The following is a 13,946-nucleotide window of genomic DNA, read 5'->3' on the forward strand; positions in this document are numbered from 1 at the left end:
AATTTATAATTATGTATAACATGCTTTGTTCATAGTTAAAATAGCACAGATGCATTGATAACTTACCCGTGAATTAGGGTTGTCCAATATTACAAAAATAACAAAGATATTTGCATTCTGTACAGATTGAACAGCTGTTTTGACACGTTCTTTGCCCTCAAGGAAAAGACCTCTTCCATCCGATACTATTAGGAGTAACTGAGCAGTTTCTAGTAAGAGACATATTTTCAGTTGTTAATAAAACTCTGAATCAAATATACAGAAAACAAGAAATATTCCAAGAATTTATAAAAGCTCTGTACTGCCTAATATTGAAAAAAAAAACAAAAAAGTTCTAAAAATGTATTGTCTATATTAAATAAACTAAATGTTATCTAAATATAATTTTCTTAAAGTAAAACATAATATTGGTGAATATCTGATACATAATTGAAGAAATAGATCCCAATCTGTCTAGTAGTAATGAACTGGGGAACTAAGAATTCAAATATTTCATCTTTAGAATATTTATTAAGAAGTGCTATTCAACACAATATTTTATAGTTTTAAAGTTCAAACATTCAAACAATTGAGTTGCCCATTTCAACACTGTTCCGGTGTTAAGTGCAATGAAGACCATTCTGCTTTGAGATGTTGTTACCTTAAATGCTAGGTACACCTTTATCAACCAATCAGCAACTACAGATAACAATGCTACTTATAGTCAATGCAGATTTTATTTATTTATTTAGTTTAGAAGTTGCCTGATTCCAGCTTTCACTTAAGGTATGCTACTGTGTGGCATCAGTGATTATAAAAAAGCAGTCAGAGACACACCTGGATTGATGTTCGATGACAGGTGTTGTGCTGCAGCAAACATATTTATTGATGATTCTAAAAACTGTAGAAGAACACAAGAAACAAATATTGTGAAACAACAGCCTCCACCCTGAAACTGTCAGGCTGATTCTGTGAGAAAGAATAGGAAAGTCCTAATTTGAATTATACACTATACTTTTCCAAATTCTATTTGAAGCAGAGCAGTAAGCATTATTTCATTTTGAGATGGTTTTCTGATAGAACAAAGTAAAATAATTATTTTCCTCAGCAGAAATTAGTAAATACCCTAGGTTCCATTTTGTTAAGAGTTACTGCAGTCACTACACCAATATGGCAAAGGAACCATTTCATTGCTGAGGATTCCTGTCACCCTCTCCACATCCAATAGGGAATTGATCACCCCAATTAAGGCCACTGGACAAGAATCCAATAAGTAAACACTGTCTCCTTTATTGCCATAATGAAGACCTGAACAGACGCATGTATCTGTCCTTGGTTGTATTCACTTCTTGTCTTGCTCCAATTATGTTCCAGACATTGTTTCTGGTGCTTCACTTCTAGAGAGGGTCATGGAAAAGCAAGGCACCAAGTGGAATCAGCCACTAGCAAAAAAAATCTACTCAGGGGCAATATTCAGCACCCAGCACACTTTCTAATGCCAAGCACTTAACCAGTCAGGGCAAAACTGCCTGCCAGAGAGCTGGAAAACTCCCCACGCTCCCATTGGAAACCAAGTGGGGCAGAACAATGAGTACCATCACCCTACAGAGCTCACAGATGGCTCTTGATAGTACCAGATCAGGGGTGGTCTAACCATGATGATGGAAATCCTCTCCCTCTCCAGAACACCAACTAGTTGCTCAGAGAAAATAACAAGATCCAAGGGGTTACCATCATTATGATTTGGGCCCAGTATTGAGATGAGTCCATGGTTGTCATGGGGACCTGAGCCTTATCACAATCAGCACCCAAACAGGTAGAGTGAATCCCGAGGCACTAACAGTGGGGAAATATTTATTTCATTTGATTTACATGCTTCTCATCTCATCTAAAGGTTACTTCCACCACCAACCCAAAGGCAATTCTAAAAACTTGGGGAAGGTCCTGCCATGCGGCTTGATAGTAGGTATACCAGAGGATCTCAGATTTGTCTCTACAATGCAATCAGATGTAAAGCAATGGACAACATGACCTTAAGAAGTGGCGATACCTGAGCTATCTTAGTCTTCTTTTGTTCAAATTTGCAGAGCTGCAGTATTCTTGCTCCTGATCGGTCACTGAATTGTTCATGGAATGGATGTAGCAGCTGAACTGTCTCTCCAAAACTAAAATAAAGTGAAACATATTTTTAAAAATTGGGTCCCCCTACAAAAATTATATTAATTTTCACTACTGAAAGTCAACAAAGGTTTAAGGTATTCTTACCTACATACTGCAATTTGTCCCACTTCTAAAAGTGTCAAAGCATTCCCAATCACTGCCAAGGATTCATATGCAAGCTATAAAAAACAAGTTGATACAATTGGAGTTCATTGATGAGTAGGGTTAATAGTATTATCAGTAGGTTCTAATATGAACAATTTGGCACAGAATTAACATTTAAACTGCAAAATTCTAAAAATGTTTGCCACCAATAAGACCTTTTCTTAAAGCTTGTGATGCCACATACTTTCATACAAACTCTGCAAGAAATTAGAAAACTGCAGTGATGATATTTTCCTTTAAGTACATCAAGTATCTCAAGTACTAAACAGTCATTGGGGCAGAAGCAAAGATGCCTGTACATCCATTGAAGTGCAGTGAGATATTTAAACTCTGTATGAGAACTGGCATTTGGGAAACCCCAAGTGGCAAAAGCAAAAGAATGACAGAATGAACCACAGATAGTCTTCAAGTTACAATGGCAATTGGGACCAAAATTTCCATTGCTAAGTGATGCAGTCATAAAGCACAGCATCAAGTGATTGCCTCACTTAATAATAGCAGCAAACATGGCAGTCCTGGTTACTGTTGTTAACCAAATCCTACAGGTCATGAATCAAGGTCCCACCCTGATCCAAGCCACTGCTGGCTTGGTCCCTTCCAATCCCAATCTCAAAGCCAATCCAATCCCTCTTCAATTGCCCTTGTGGCTGCCTTGCACTCTGCTGGCTTTGCCATTACTGCTGGTCCTGCTTCCAGCCTTGGTATCCCCGGCTGTCCTTTGCTAGCTTATTCCTGCTGTTGCAGATGAGCACACCTTACCTGGCCCTTCGTGAGGCTTTTGCTGGCCATGCCTGCCCTTTGTCCCAATTTGCGCATGGCCTTGTCGAAATCAGGCATGGCCGGTAAGGGCAAGGTGGCAGGAGCAGGAGGATCAGTGAGCACAGGGCGGCCAAAAGGGCAGAGATGGGGGGTAGGGATGGGGGAGAGAAGAGATGAGCATTTGGGAGAAGTGCCCCTCTAAAGAACAAATGGGTTGCCCCAAATGCCCAATTTTTCATCATGTGACCATGGGGTGCTGCAATAGTTGTAACTTTGGGGACCAAAGTTATACTCAGACATTTTGGGTATTAACTATCATATGCTATGAACCCCCATAACTCTGAATGGTTGCCGAAGAAATGGTCATAACTGTACATAGGATAGGATGAAACAGAAGAAATATGAATGAATGCAGGCCTCTTAAGATCAGAATGTTCTTTATTTATAATTTTTTTTACCTGTTTAGAGTGATTGTCTACCATGCTGGCAGAGTCATCAAGGGCCAAACAAATCTGGTATTGCCGTTTGCTGGGTTTGGTCCTTCGTAACCATATTTTATCTTTTCGGAACTGGCTTGCAATGTATGGAATTACTTTGCGCATGTTCAACCTTTTTCCTGTTCTATAATCACCTCTGGTAATTGGGAACATTCAAAGCATTACACTATAACACAGTGTTATAAAATATCATAACACTATGGCATATAACATTTATTGTAAACATGACATTTATGAAAATAACTAAGCAGAATATTAGTTTTGCACAACTCAGCAGAGATTTAATTATCAGAAATATTGGTTTAAGATTGCTAGAAGAAATTGCTAGATTAAAACATATGTGGTTATTGTATATATGTAATTGACAATTGGAAAAGGTGGTGTTGGCTGAGACAAAGGGTTGGAAATAATTTTAAATATTTTTCACAGCTTTTCTAAAAATAAAAACCTAGGGGGGAAATCCAAAATATTAGATACAAATTGCAAAAACTGTTGTTATTGTTCCTTTCCAAATAAACAGAACCATGTGTTATTTCTGGCAATCTCAATGAATTCTGTAATCTGAATAAAATCTGCCAGCTGAACCAATGGGACAATGTTTGTTATGCATGTTATTCTGGTTTTATCATCATAGAATATGTGAAGGATATTGTCTCTCTGCTCTTATGCTCCAAAAGTATATAATCAGTCATCTCTCTGAAGCACAATTCACAGACTTGAAAACATATTTTTATTGATATAAGGGTTAAAACTTTTTCAATAAAAATAAAAGATGATTTAGGAATATGCAGATTATATTGTCAAACTGTAATCTTGTTGCATGTGCACAAACTCCAAACACATATAGACTTAATTGCATTCAGCAAATGCTTATACTACCGTGTTTCCCCGAAAATAAGACCCTGTCTTATATTTTTTTTAACCCTGAAATAAGCGCTTGGCCTTATTGATATGCACTCAAAAGCCCAATTGGGCTTATTATCAGGGGATGTCTTATTTTTGGGGAAACAGGGTACAATAGTTAACCTGTTGAAGGAATCAAAGACCCTTGTATCATCCTAAAATAGGGAACATGACAATAAATAAATGCAGTAAATAATTAAGAATTAATACACTTGGAAAAGTGATGATAGCATTTAATCAAGATACATGGCTGTTGAACTCAGAATGTTAATTCAATTAATATTTTAATGTTCCCATTTAATGAATACTGGTTGTCCTTGTTTAGTGATTGCAACTGGTTTTGGAGAAATGGTTGCTAAGTGACATGGTTGCTAAATGAACCATGTGAGAGAGATGCTGCAAAGATCATTAGTTGCTGCCATCTCATTCAGATAAAGTTCTCTAGTACAGTGTCCTTTGCCTGACTGTTCCCCTCTCCTTTTTTTCTTCCTGCAGGATGAAGAGATTATTTAAACAAACCATGTTTCTGAGATGTTTTTTTTCTGCAGTGCAGTTCTTCCTTAAAAAGGGTTAACGTCAAGCTCACCTCTGGGACCCTAACTAGTTAAGATTTAAATTAGAACTCTCCCATGGCTAGCACTGGTGGTTGAAACTGACTTTGCCTTAATCAGTTTCACAATGACTTTTATTGTCATAAATGTCCACACTTGTTGAAAAATGATTTTAAAAATTATTTGTGTTTCTTGATCTATTTGCAAACAGTTTTGTTCATATATATGTAAATAGCTGAGGCAATTGCTAAACAAGGACTAAACAAAGATTAAATTCCATTGATTTCATTATGCTATGAATTCTATCATGAAACTCTGTTCTGCTGATCAAACTGTTTAGCTGGTTCCTGCTTTTTGCTGTACTTACTTCAGCTTGGCTGCCTGAGTTGGTTCCAGGAGGAGTCGGAGCTGCTCACAGAGCTGCTGTGAAAGAGGTTCAGTGAGCAGAAGATATCTCTGCCACATCTCTTCGGCTGCTGCATCCCCCTACAGCATTCAAGGTACAAGACAAACCCCCATAAAACCCGTGAGTTAAAAAGTGATGGTGGGACGCAGATTGTTTAGAAAATAACTGTTTTTGTTGTTGTCGTCTGTACAGTGCTTTAGCAGTAATGCAGAATACACATCCAGGGTGTCTATGAAAATTAGTATTTGTTCCCAATGTTTATGTATTAAAAATACTAGATGGGGCCATACTTCAGGCTTCCAATATTTATTTTAAAAATCCAGAAATATCTTTAATAAAACACCTAGTTAGAAGTACATCACACCTTGATGTCAGTAATTTAGTCATTCTCCCATAGGCTTTCAAAGATAACATTTTATACTTATTTAATGTAAACTAAGTAATTTGTTGTATAATTTTATGATTATAAAAACGCCAGTTACATACTGCAGGAGGTTATCAGGACCATCACACAAATTTGAGACGATTAAGCAATAGAATTTAACATGACTTCAAAACAAGGTTTAATTACCTTTCTCATAAAAAACAAAACAAAATGATATCCTAAATTAAATATGTTACTAACCTCTAAAGGATTTCTAATCTTCCAAGCTTCAAGCTGCTTCTCTAGTTCTTGCCTTAGTTCTTCAGGGTTTTTAAAAATGTGCTTAAAATATAACAAATTGGAAAAAGAATACAGCAATAGGAACAGATTAGTTTTAGTATGAGATAGAAATACTCCTTCAAAGGGTAACATACATTTTATCATAGACTATAAAAGTTGTGCAAAACCTTTAGAATGGGATGCTCTAGAGAAATACAGAATGTGATTCTTTTCCAGACCATGCCATTCGTCCAATTCTGAAGATATTCCAGTAGTATTCTGAAAACTAATCCTCTGAACTGTTGGAAACCAGTAGTCCAAGCTAGAACAGCCAGCTTATCTTCTGAAAAAGTGCTAGATCATCCCTAGAACACCATCATACAAAACAATAATGCAACATTCCAGAATGACATGGGTTTTGCCCCAGATTATCTATTGTCCTTTATCAAAACTACACTTGTAGGAAACATTTCAGCAACTCTGCAACCCTGTTTTACTGACTTGCTCTGATTTTTTTGTTACCATCTATCCTTCTAGAATAAATAGAAGCACAGTAGAATAAATAAATTTCACAGTCATCTGCCAGTTCAGTTCCTTTCTGCCGAAAAATGGCTTAAACCTCTAACAGGTCCCCATGCTTTTTAACACGTACAAGAAGTCAATTGAGAAAATCATTTGCAGATTTGGAAAAAATACTGTCACCACTGATTATATTTAGCCTTCTCTCCCTAGTATCCACTTGAATCAGATGATATAATTCAGAGCACTGCACCAGTATTTGAGGCAGCTACAGCTGGGATGTCAAACTCGCAGCCCATGGGCTGGATGCGTCACGTGCTGGCCATGCCCACCCCCGGTTTAGCAAAGGGGGGAAAAAGTCACGATACATCACATAATGATGTGATGCCGGGAGTTTGACACCCCTGAGCTACAGGCTGGAAGAAGTTGACGAAAGTGAAAATGAGTCTTGATCAGAATGTGGAAATTTTGCAGCTCTATGTCTCTCTTCATGCACTTTAACTATATTTGTAAACATGAACTTCTCTCTTCATGTTAACTTTAACTATATTTGTAAACTTCCAAGGAGCCAATTTGTAATTATAATTTTTACAGGTGTGTAATAGTAATGAAAGCAAAGCAACTTTATGCCATTTTAATGTAAATATCTGACTCTCTATATATACTGAGTCTACAAAGTAAAATGGTAGTGGTAGCATTAATATCTTTTCCTATTGTCATAATTTTATCTCCCCATCCAATCATCAACAGTTGAAAGTCCTTCTCAAATTTGAACCCTATCTAGTGATTCTACATCAGTGGTCCCCAACCCTTCCAGCTCTGTGGACCGGCAGCGGGGGGGGGGGGGGGGGGGGGATGGGTTTGCGTACTTCCCATTGATTGTGTAAATGGAGTTTAGTGTGCTTGCTCACTAAACTAAACTTAAAAAAAAAAAAAAGGAGCTTAGTGTGCTTGCTCGCCGCTTGAGAGGTCTGGCTCCCAAAAGGATGCGGACCAGTACCAGCCGTGCACTGGTTGAGGATCCCATTCTACATCACCTGAGATTGTAATCTGCAACAGCCTGCAACTACCGCAACATTATGATCACATTAAAATATATCTACTTAAACCAGTTAGCCATCATTTTGCTTTAAAAATGCGAGCTGTCTTCTACCTGTACATTGGGATCCTTCAAAAACTGATGAGCGGTATGAATAGTAGAGTGCTTATTTCGGTCCGGCTTTCCTTCTGGCAGTAAAGAGTTTGCTTCTCTTTCTTCAGCATCTTCAGAATTAGGAACTTGGCTGTCTGCCTCTATCAGCTCAGGTCCTAGGATTGAATTATACACACTTGCTAATTACTGCATAATCCAATATCCGTTTCTGTACTCTTTGGCTCACTTAATACATAGCCATAGCAATGTCTTAGATCAACAAATTATTATTCACTGGTATTAACTTATTTAATTAACAGTATTCTTGTGCTATTTCCACAAACATGCAGGAAGATATTTCTTAAAAAATGAATTCTTAAGACAAGAGGTTGATGACTTACCAGATTTGGAAGCCCCAGACATTTTTGCTTCTGGATTCAGTTTTTCTACCTCTGAAGTTTTGAGTTCCTCAGCAGTATGATCCTCTGTTTCCATAGCCAGATCTTCAGAAACTGTTTCTTCGTTGTCTTCATTAACAGGCAAAATTGGTTTTTGCTGTTCTTCACTTGCTACGTCTGGTGGGAACATAAACCAATAAAATACTGTTTTCAGATCATATTTAAAAAAATTACAAGAGGTTCTCCAGCATCATGAGCCATCATAAAAATCGGAGCTGATCTATTCACAGTCTAGAAACAAGTATTTCATTTGTCAAGCAAATTGACTTTTCTCCTTGAACCAGCCCAATGTAGCAAAAATAAAATACGGCTAGCAGTTGAGCATAAAACACAACACAGCTCTATACATTATTAAATCAATATTAAGTCTCTTCAATCCAACGAGATTTAAATTTGCACAGATGTGATACTGGGATGCAAACTTTTTCTTGGCTGAGGACTGCACTTGACTTGTAAGAGGCAACAGGAGGGGATGTAGTTCAAAAGGTTGTGGAGAACACATTCCCCCCCCCCCCCCAAAGGTTTTCATTTAATTTACATTTCAAGCTAAACAAGATTAAGTTAGTCGTCATTGCTGTTTTATTTACAAAAGTATTTATATCATTTTCTAAAATGATTTATTCATCTAAAACGAGAATTAAAAATTATTCTCTATTATTCTCTACTAACAAATTTAATACTTTTCTCTTTCTGATAACAACACTTGATAACAACACTTGAGGATTTTGAGGGTCACACTAAAGGCTTTCGTGTAGTCTTAGGATATAGAGCATTGTAGACTAAACTGTACAGCATTAGTATTAGCTAAAGCAGAATGAAAAATACATTTCTCAAAATAAACCTAAAGTGTAAATGAATGTAAAAAGAATACAACACCCAGTCATCACATTATCTGTTAGTGAAGAAATATATATGTTTTTCAAACTATGATGCCATAAAGAGCTTATCATTATTACTCCCTGAGGTATCTTGTGAATGCTGCCATACCATAGGTCTGAGCATCATAGGATTCACTGCCTTGTTTAATATGCTCAAAGGTGTCAGCTTCCACCTGATGTTGTCCTGGCTGAACTGGCCTTTCCTCTGCTTCCTGGCTAGACTCAATAGTTCTCAGTCGCTTGTGAACAGGTTGACTCTGATCTCCTGGTGTGCGTTCGTTGTCAGCTTGTCCTGGCTTTCTCTTATAACTCTGAAACACAGGAAAGCACAGCCAGTTAATTTTCAAGGAGATGAAGCAAATCCAAATTCTATTCAAGAAAAGAGAATATAAAAGTCCTATTCCTTTTAAAAAAGAGAAAAGGATTCTAGAGGTGCATGAAGATGGCTTTGGGAGCTGCTTGAAAAGGTAGGAGGGCTGCGCAAGCCTCTGTGGCTTCACATTATCCACTGATGCCTTAAAATATCAATTCTGTTTATTTGTTTATTTTTTGAGCTTTGCTTGTACTAGGAGGCCATTTGCACAGTAGGAAAATCTGGCCTGCAGCTTAATCTTATTTGCCATGCTTCAGATGGGGTACCTGCAAATCTCTGCAAATGGGCAACTAGACCAAAGCCAGATGCCCCACAAATTCTGGTTTACTCTATCACGGGATCTCTAGTTCAAGTAGAAGCTTTTTCTTTCCTTCTTGCCCAAGGTATTTTTAGGCTGAGAGCTTTCTGTATATGAAGGTTCATACAGTATAGAATTCAAATCCATTTTTTTAAATTTATGATCCAAGACCAAACACTATTTAGAAGTCTAGGAAAAGATAGAGCCGGAATGAAGCCAGTAAGAGACTGATCGGTGAGGGCTGACGGCCTATGTCATTTTAACACATGTTCATTCAATACTGCTTCTGCTTCTGTTTCTAATAAACACTGTACAAAGTTTGTGTCTGATTCTGTATTACTTCTAGATGCAGTTTCTCTTCAAATATGTATCAGCAGATTCTGATACTTTTTTCAGCTCAAAACTATCTTAAAACATCCAAGCAGCATGAGAGCCAAGGAATAATTAGCAGTCCCATATGTTTAGTTTTTCCTTGGCTTTCCATTAAACAGTCTTCAAAGATCATTAATATAGGAACCTCCAATTGTAAAAGAGTAATTTACACATTTTTAAAAGAATAAGACACCTGGGTATTTTTTCTGCTTTGTTTCTGTGAAGCCAGATGTGCCATTAATTCAGATTCATGTCCTTCTGGCTGATTTGCATCCGAAGTTCCACTCCCGTGTTCCTGAAATAAGACATACAAAGTAAGATCTTGTTTGCAAAAACACATCACAGGCATATTAAGTTTAAAGCCGACAACTACATTATCTTTGGAATAGAGAAGTATGTTCTGCAAACAAGCCCATCTGTCAATTCTAGCGCTGCACCATAAATTCATGAAATATAATAAGTGAAGCCTGGCTCATAAGACAGGGAAGAGATCCCTAGTGAAGTGTGAAGTATTAAAAATACATATAATCCATAATCTTTGGCAAACACAAGCATAATTTGGCAGACTTGGCATGTAGATTTATGGCACGTGGCCCTCTCAGCCTTACTGGAAAAATTAATGAATTTAGCAATTTGAGGATGTAACCAAAGGGAATAAAGTTTAAAAAGCACTGTCTATACAAAGAACAGTTGTAATACATTCTGTCACTCTTATGTTTTTTTCCCCTTAAAATGGAAATATGCTTTCCTCTTTACTGGAAAATGGATGCTGGTATCATCATATACCTTATTTTCAGTGTTTTGAGACCTACTGAAGAATATGAACAGATCCAATATTCTTCAAAATACCTGAGGGCAAGGCAAGAAGTAATGGATGGAAGCTTAACAAGAGACATTCAGTCTAAAACTAAGGAGAAATTTTCTGACAGTGAGAACAATTAATCAGTGGTACAACTTGCCTCCAGAAGTTGTAGCTGCTCCATCACTGGAGTGTTTAAAAGAAGAGATTGGACAACCATTTGTCTGAAATTGCAAAGGATCTCCTGCTTCAGCAGAGGGTTGGACTAGAAGACCTCTAAGGTCCTCTCTAAATCTGTTATTTTGCGTTCTATAGATCTACCAAACTCTTAAGTCAAAGTGAACAAAAAAAAATATTCTGGATATGGGCCAGCCACTAGTTCTTAAAGCAATTACTCAATAAGTTAATAGCATAGAAATAAATGAGAGACATGAATTGGCTGCTACAGAAGTTACAAAATTCTCCCTCTGCTGCAATTAGGGTTAAGGTTATAATTAGGGTTAAGGTTACAGTGAGATGTGCTGAGGTGAGAGACAGTGATCCAAAGGCACCAGTGAGCTCCCATGGCTGAGGTACATTTGAAGCTGTAATTCCTCCAGTACCAGTACATTTACTTATAAAATTGCTCCATTTCACCTCTTTTGCCTGATCCTTCTCAGATGCAGTTCCAACCAACTCAACAGCTGTATCGCTCTGCAGATTCTCTTCTCCTGCCTCTCCATATGCCTCATGTTCCATTCTTTCCAAAGCTTCAGGTAACTGTTCCTCGTTTTCAGCATCATTACCACCTTCATCAATTTTCTGAAGCAATTAAAAAAAATGAGTCAGTATTAGCATTAGCTGGGCAAAATATTAGTAGCTGATATACCATACATAACAGAATACATTTTAGACTATAAACAAGCTTTGTTTGCTTCATGACAAATTAGAGAAAAATTCATTTACAGGAATTTTACACTGGAACACTCTCTCCGCCCTCCACCCCCTCAAAAAAACCTTCTATTAATAACAATATGTGAGACCTGAGGACAAAGGCCTTGATCAGTAGAGGAAATGTTCTGTTCTTTCTCTTCAGATTTTTGCTCTTCTATTGTAGAATCCTCTTCTTCGCCTGTATTTGCATCAGAATTCTCTTCTTCTTCATTTTTATCTTCTTCATTTTTATTTTGTTCACTTGTATCATCAGAATGATCTTTTTCGACTTGCTCAGAATCCTGTCTATCTTCATCCATATCTCCAGTATTCTTATCTTCTGCTTCCTTTTCATCTACATCTATCGCCTTGTCTTCAATCTCAAAAGGATTTTCTCCTAATAGAAAAAGAGATATAGTTTTTTAAAAAAACACACACATACAATTGGATAGAATGCCCCAAGCCTGCTAAATTCCATACATGCACTATTATTTGCGGGACCGCCTTCTGCTGCCAATAGCCTCCCACCGGCCAGTATGCTCCCACAGAGAGGGACTCCTCAGGGTGCCGTCAGCTAGGCAGTGTCGGCTGGCGACCCCCAGGGGGAGGGCCTTCTCTGTGGCAGCACCTGCCCTCTGGAATGATTTGCCCCCGGAGATACGGAGGATATCAGATCTCCGGGCTTTTCGCCGTGCCCTAAAAACTTTTTTCTTCCATCAAGCAGGGCTGGCGTGAAACACCCCCCCCCCCCCCCGGTTTTGAGATATTAGATTTTTTAATTGTTTAATGGGTTTTAGTCGTAAGGTTCTTAATGTTTGGCCAAAGGGCATATTTTTTAATTTTGTATTGGATGTTTTTTATTTGGCTGTGCACTGCCCTGAGTCCACTAGGAGAAGGGCGGTATACAAATTTAAATAAAATAAATAAATAAAAATAAATTATTTGTGGAACTGAATACCTGAAAAGACAAAGGACACCAGACACAATTCCCAGACACAAGGGATCAAGGCCCAGGGAACTGAATAAAGTGCAAACCAAGGATGTGCTTTGGATACAAAGCTCTGGACTGGGATTGGGTGTATCCATGAAACCATCAATTTCAGTTCCTCTCTCCTTTCAATTTCTTCCATAAATAAGTCATTTCTTTTTCTGGAATCGCATGAAAGCTGCACAGTGGGTATTGAATGGATAGCTCCCATATGTTCAGGGGGCATCAATTGGGCCAAAAATTGGACACAATGTGGACACTTCTTTAACCCAAATGCACATTTTTCCTGTGATCACCCAGTTACCATATGGAGCTGTGGAAAAACTGTGTTTCTTTCAGAAGCCATTGGCAGATATAGCACGAATGCCCATAAACCCACTGAAGGACCTTTTCGGCTTCAAATTTGAAAAAGAGCACATTTTTAGTTTACCTACTCCACTCATTTCCCAAATGTTCATTGTTCTATCACTTTAAACTATAAATAACATCTTTTGAATCAACTCTTCAAATTACTAAGATAATGGTATTAACCTTAGTTAAAAGGTTTACTTCATCAAGCTGATGAAAATTGTTGTAGATGCAAACATAACTTGCTGATAGCAACGAAATCCTAATTTTCAATCATTTAAGTTACAAAATGGCCAGAAAGCTTTAAACTCTGACACCAAGTTTATAATTTGCAGCTTTTGTATCAGGACACAAGTTTTGTCAAGTGGTCCACCTTAACCACCACCACCCACCACCACCACCACCACCCCGCCCCTGAGATAACAATGTGTCTGATACTAAGCAACATTTAGCCATTTTACTTCTACCTTCTTCTTCTTCTTTGTCTTCCTCATCCATCTCTTCATTTCCTAGATTCAGCTCATGATCAAGCTCCAGGGCTTCAGATTCAGGTTGTTTTTCTTGCCTTCCATGGTAAGGATCCACTTCATTCTCATCGTATTCGCCCTGTAAAGCAGAACACACTATAAGAAGAATGGAGGTGGAAAGCAGAAATGTAATTCTTTAGGGAGGCAAAGTTCCTGAGCCTTGAAATTCTATTGAACCTGCTCAAGCAGAACAATCTCCGAATGCTTTTTTTTTTTTTTAAATTTGATTTATATGCTGCCCTTCTCCGAAGACTCAGGGTGGCTTACAATGTGCTCAGC

General features: G+C 37.8%; 1 protein-coding gene across 1 annotated transcript in view; it reads right to left on the reverse strand.

The window, feature by feature from the left end:
- MDN1 (midasin AAA ATPase 1) overlaps positions 1-13,946 on the reverse strand; it is a 122,187-nt gene that overhangs the window by 2,375 nt on the left and 105,866 nt on the right. The window contains exons 88-101 of the mRNA XM_034408983.3: positions 13,608-13,746; positions 11,915-12,201; positions 11,529-11,693; positions 10,287-10,388; positions 9,160-9,361; positions 8,116-8,289; positions 7,736-7,890; positions 6,046-6,126; positions 5,382-5,500; positions 3,522-3,696; positions 2,245-2,318; positions 2,030-2,144; positions 817-880; positions 67-209 (exon numbers count right to left, since the gene is read on the reverse strand). Coding sequence (XP_034264874.2) covers positions 67-209; positions 817-880; positions 2,030-2,144; positions 2,245-2,318; positions 3,522-3,696; positions 5,382-5,500; positions 6,046-6,126; positions 7,736-7,890; positions 8,116-8,289; positions 9,160-9,361; positions 10,287-10,388; positions 11,529-11,693; positions 11,915-12,201; positions 13,608-13,746 — 1,995 coding nt within the window. The remainder of the gene's footprint in view (positions 1-66; positions 210-816; positions 881-2,029; positions 2,145-2,244; positions 2,319-3,521; positions 3,697-5,381; positions 5,501-6,045; positions 6,127-7,735; positions 7,891-8,115; positions 8,290-9,159; positions 9,362-10,286; positions 10,389-11,528; positions 11,694-11,914; positions 12,202-13,607; positions 13,747-13,946) is intronic.

The sequence above is a fragment of the Pantherophis guttatus genome, chromosome 1, assembly GCF_059756535.1.
Source record: "Pantherophis guttatus breed Tessera chromosome 1, ASM5975653v1, whole genome shotgun sequence".
NCBI lineage: Eukaryota > Metazoa > Chordata > Lepidosauria > Squamata > Colubridae > Pantherophis > Pantherophis guttatus.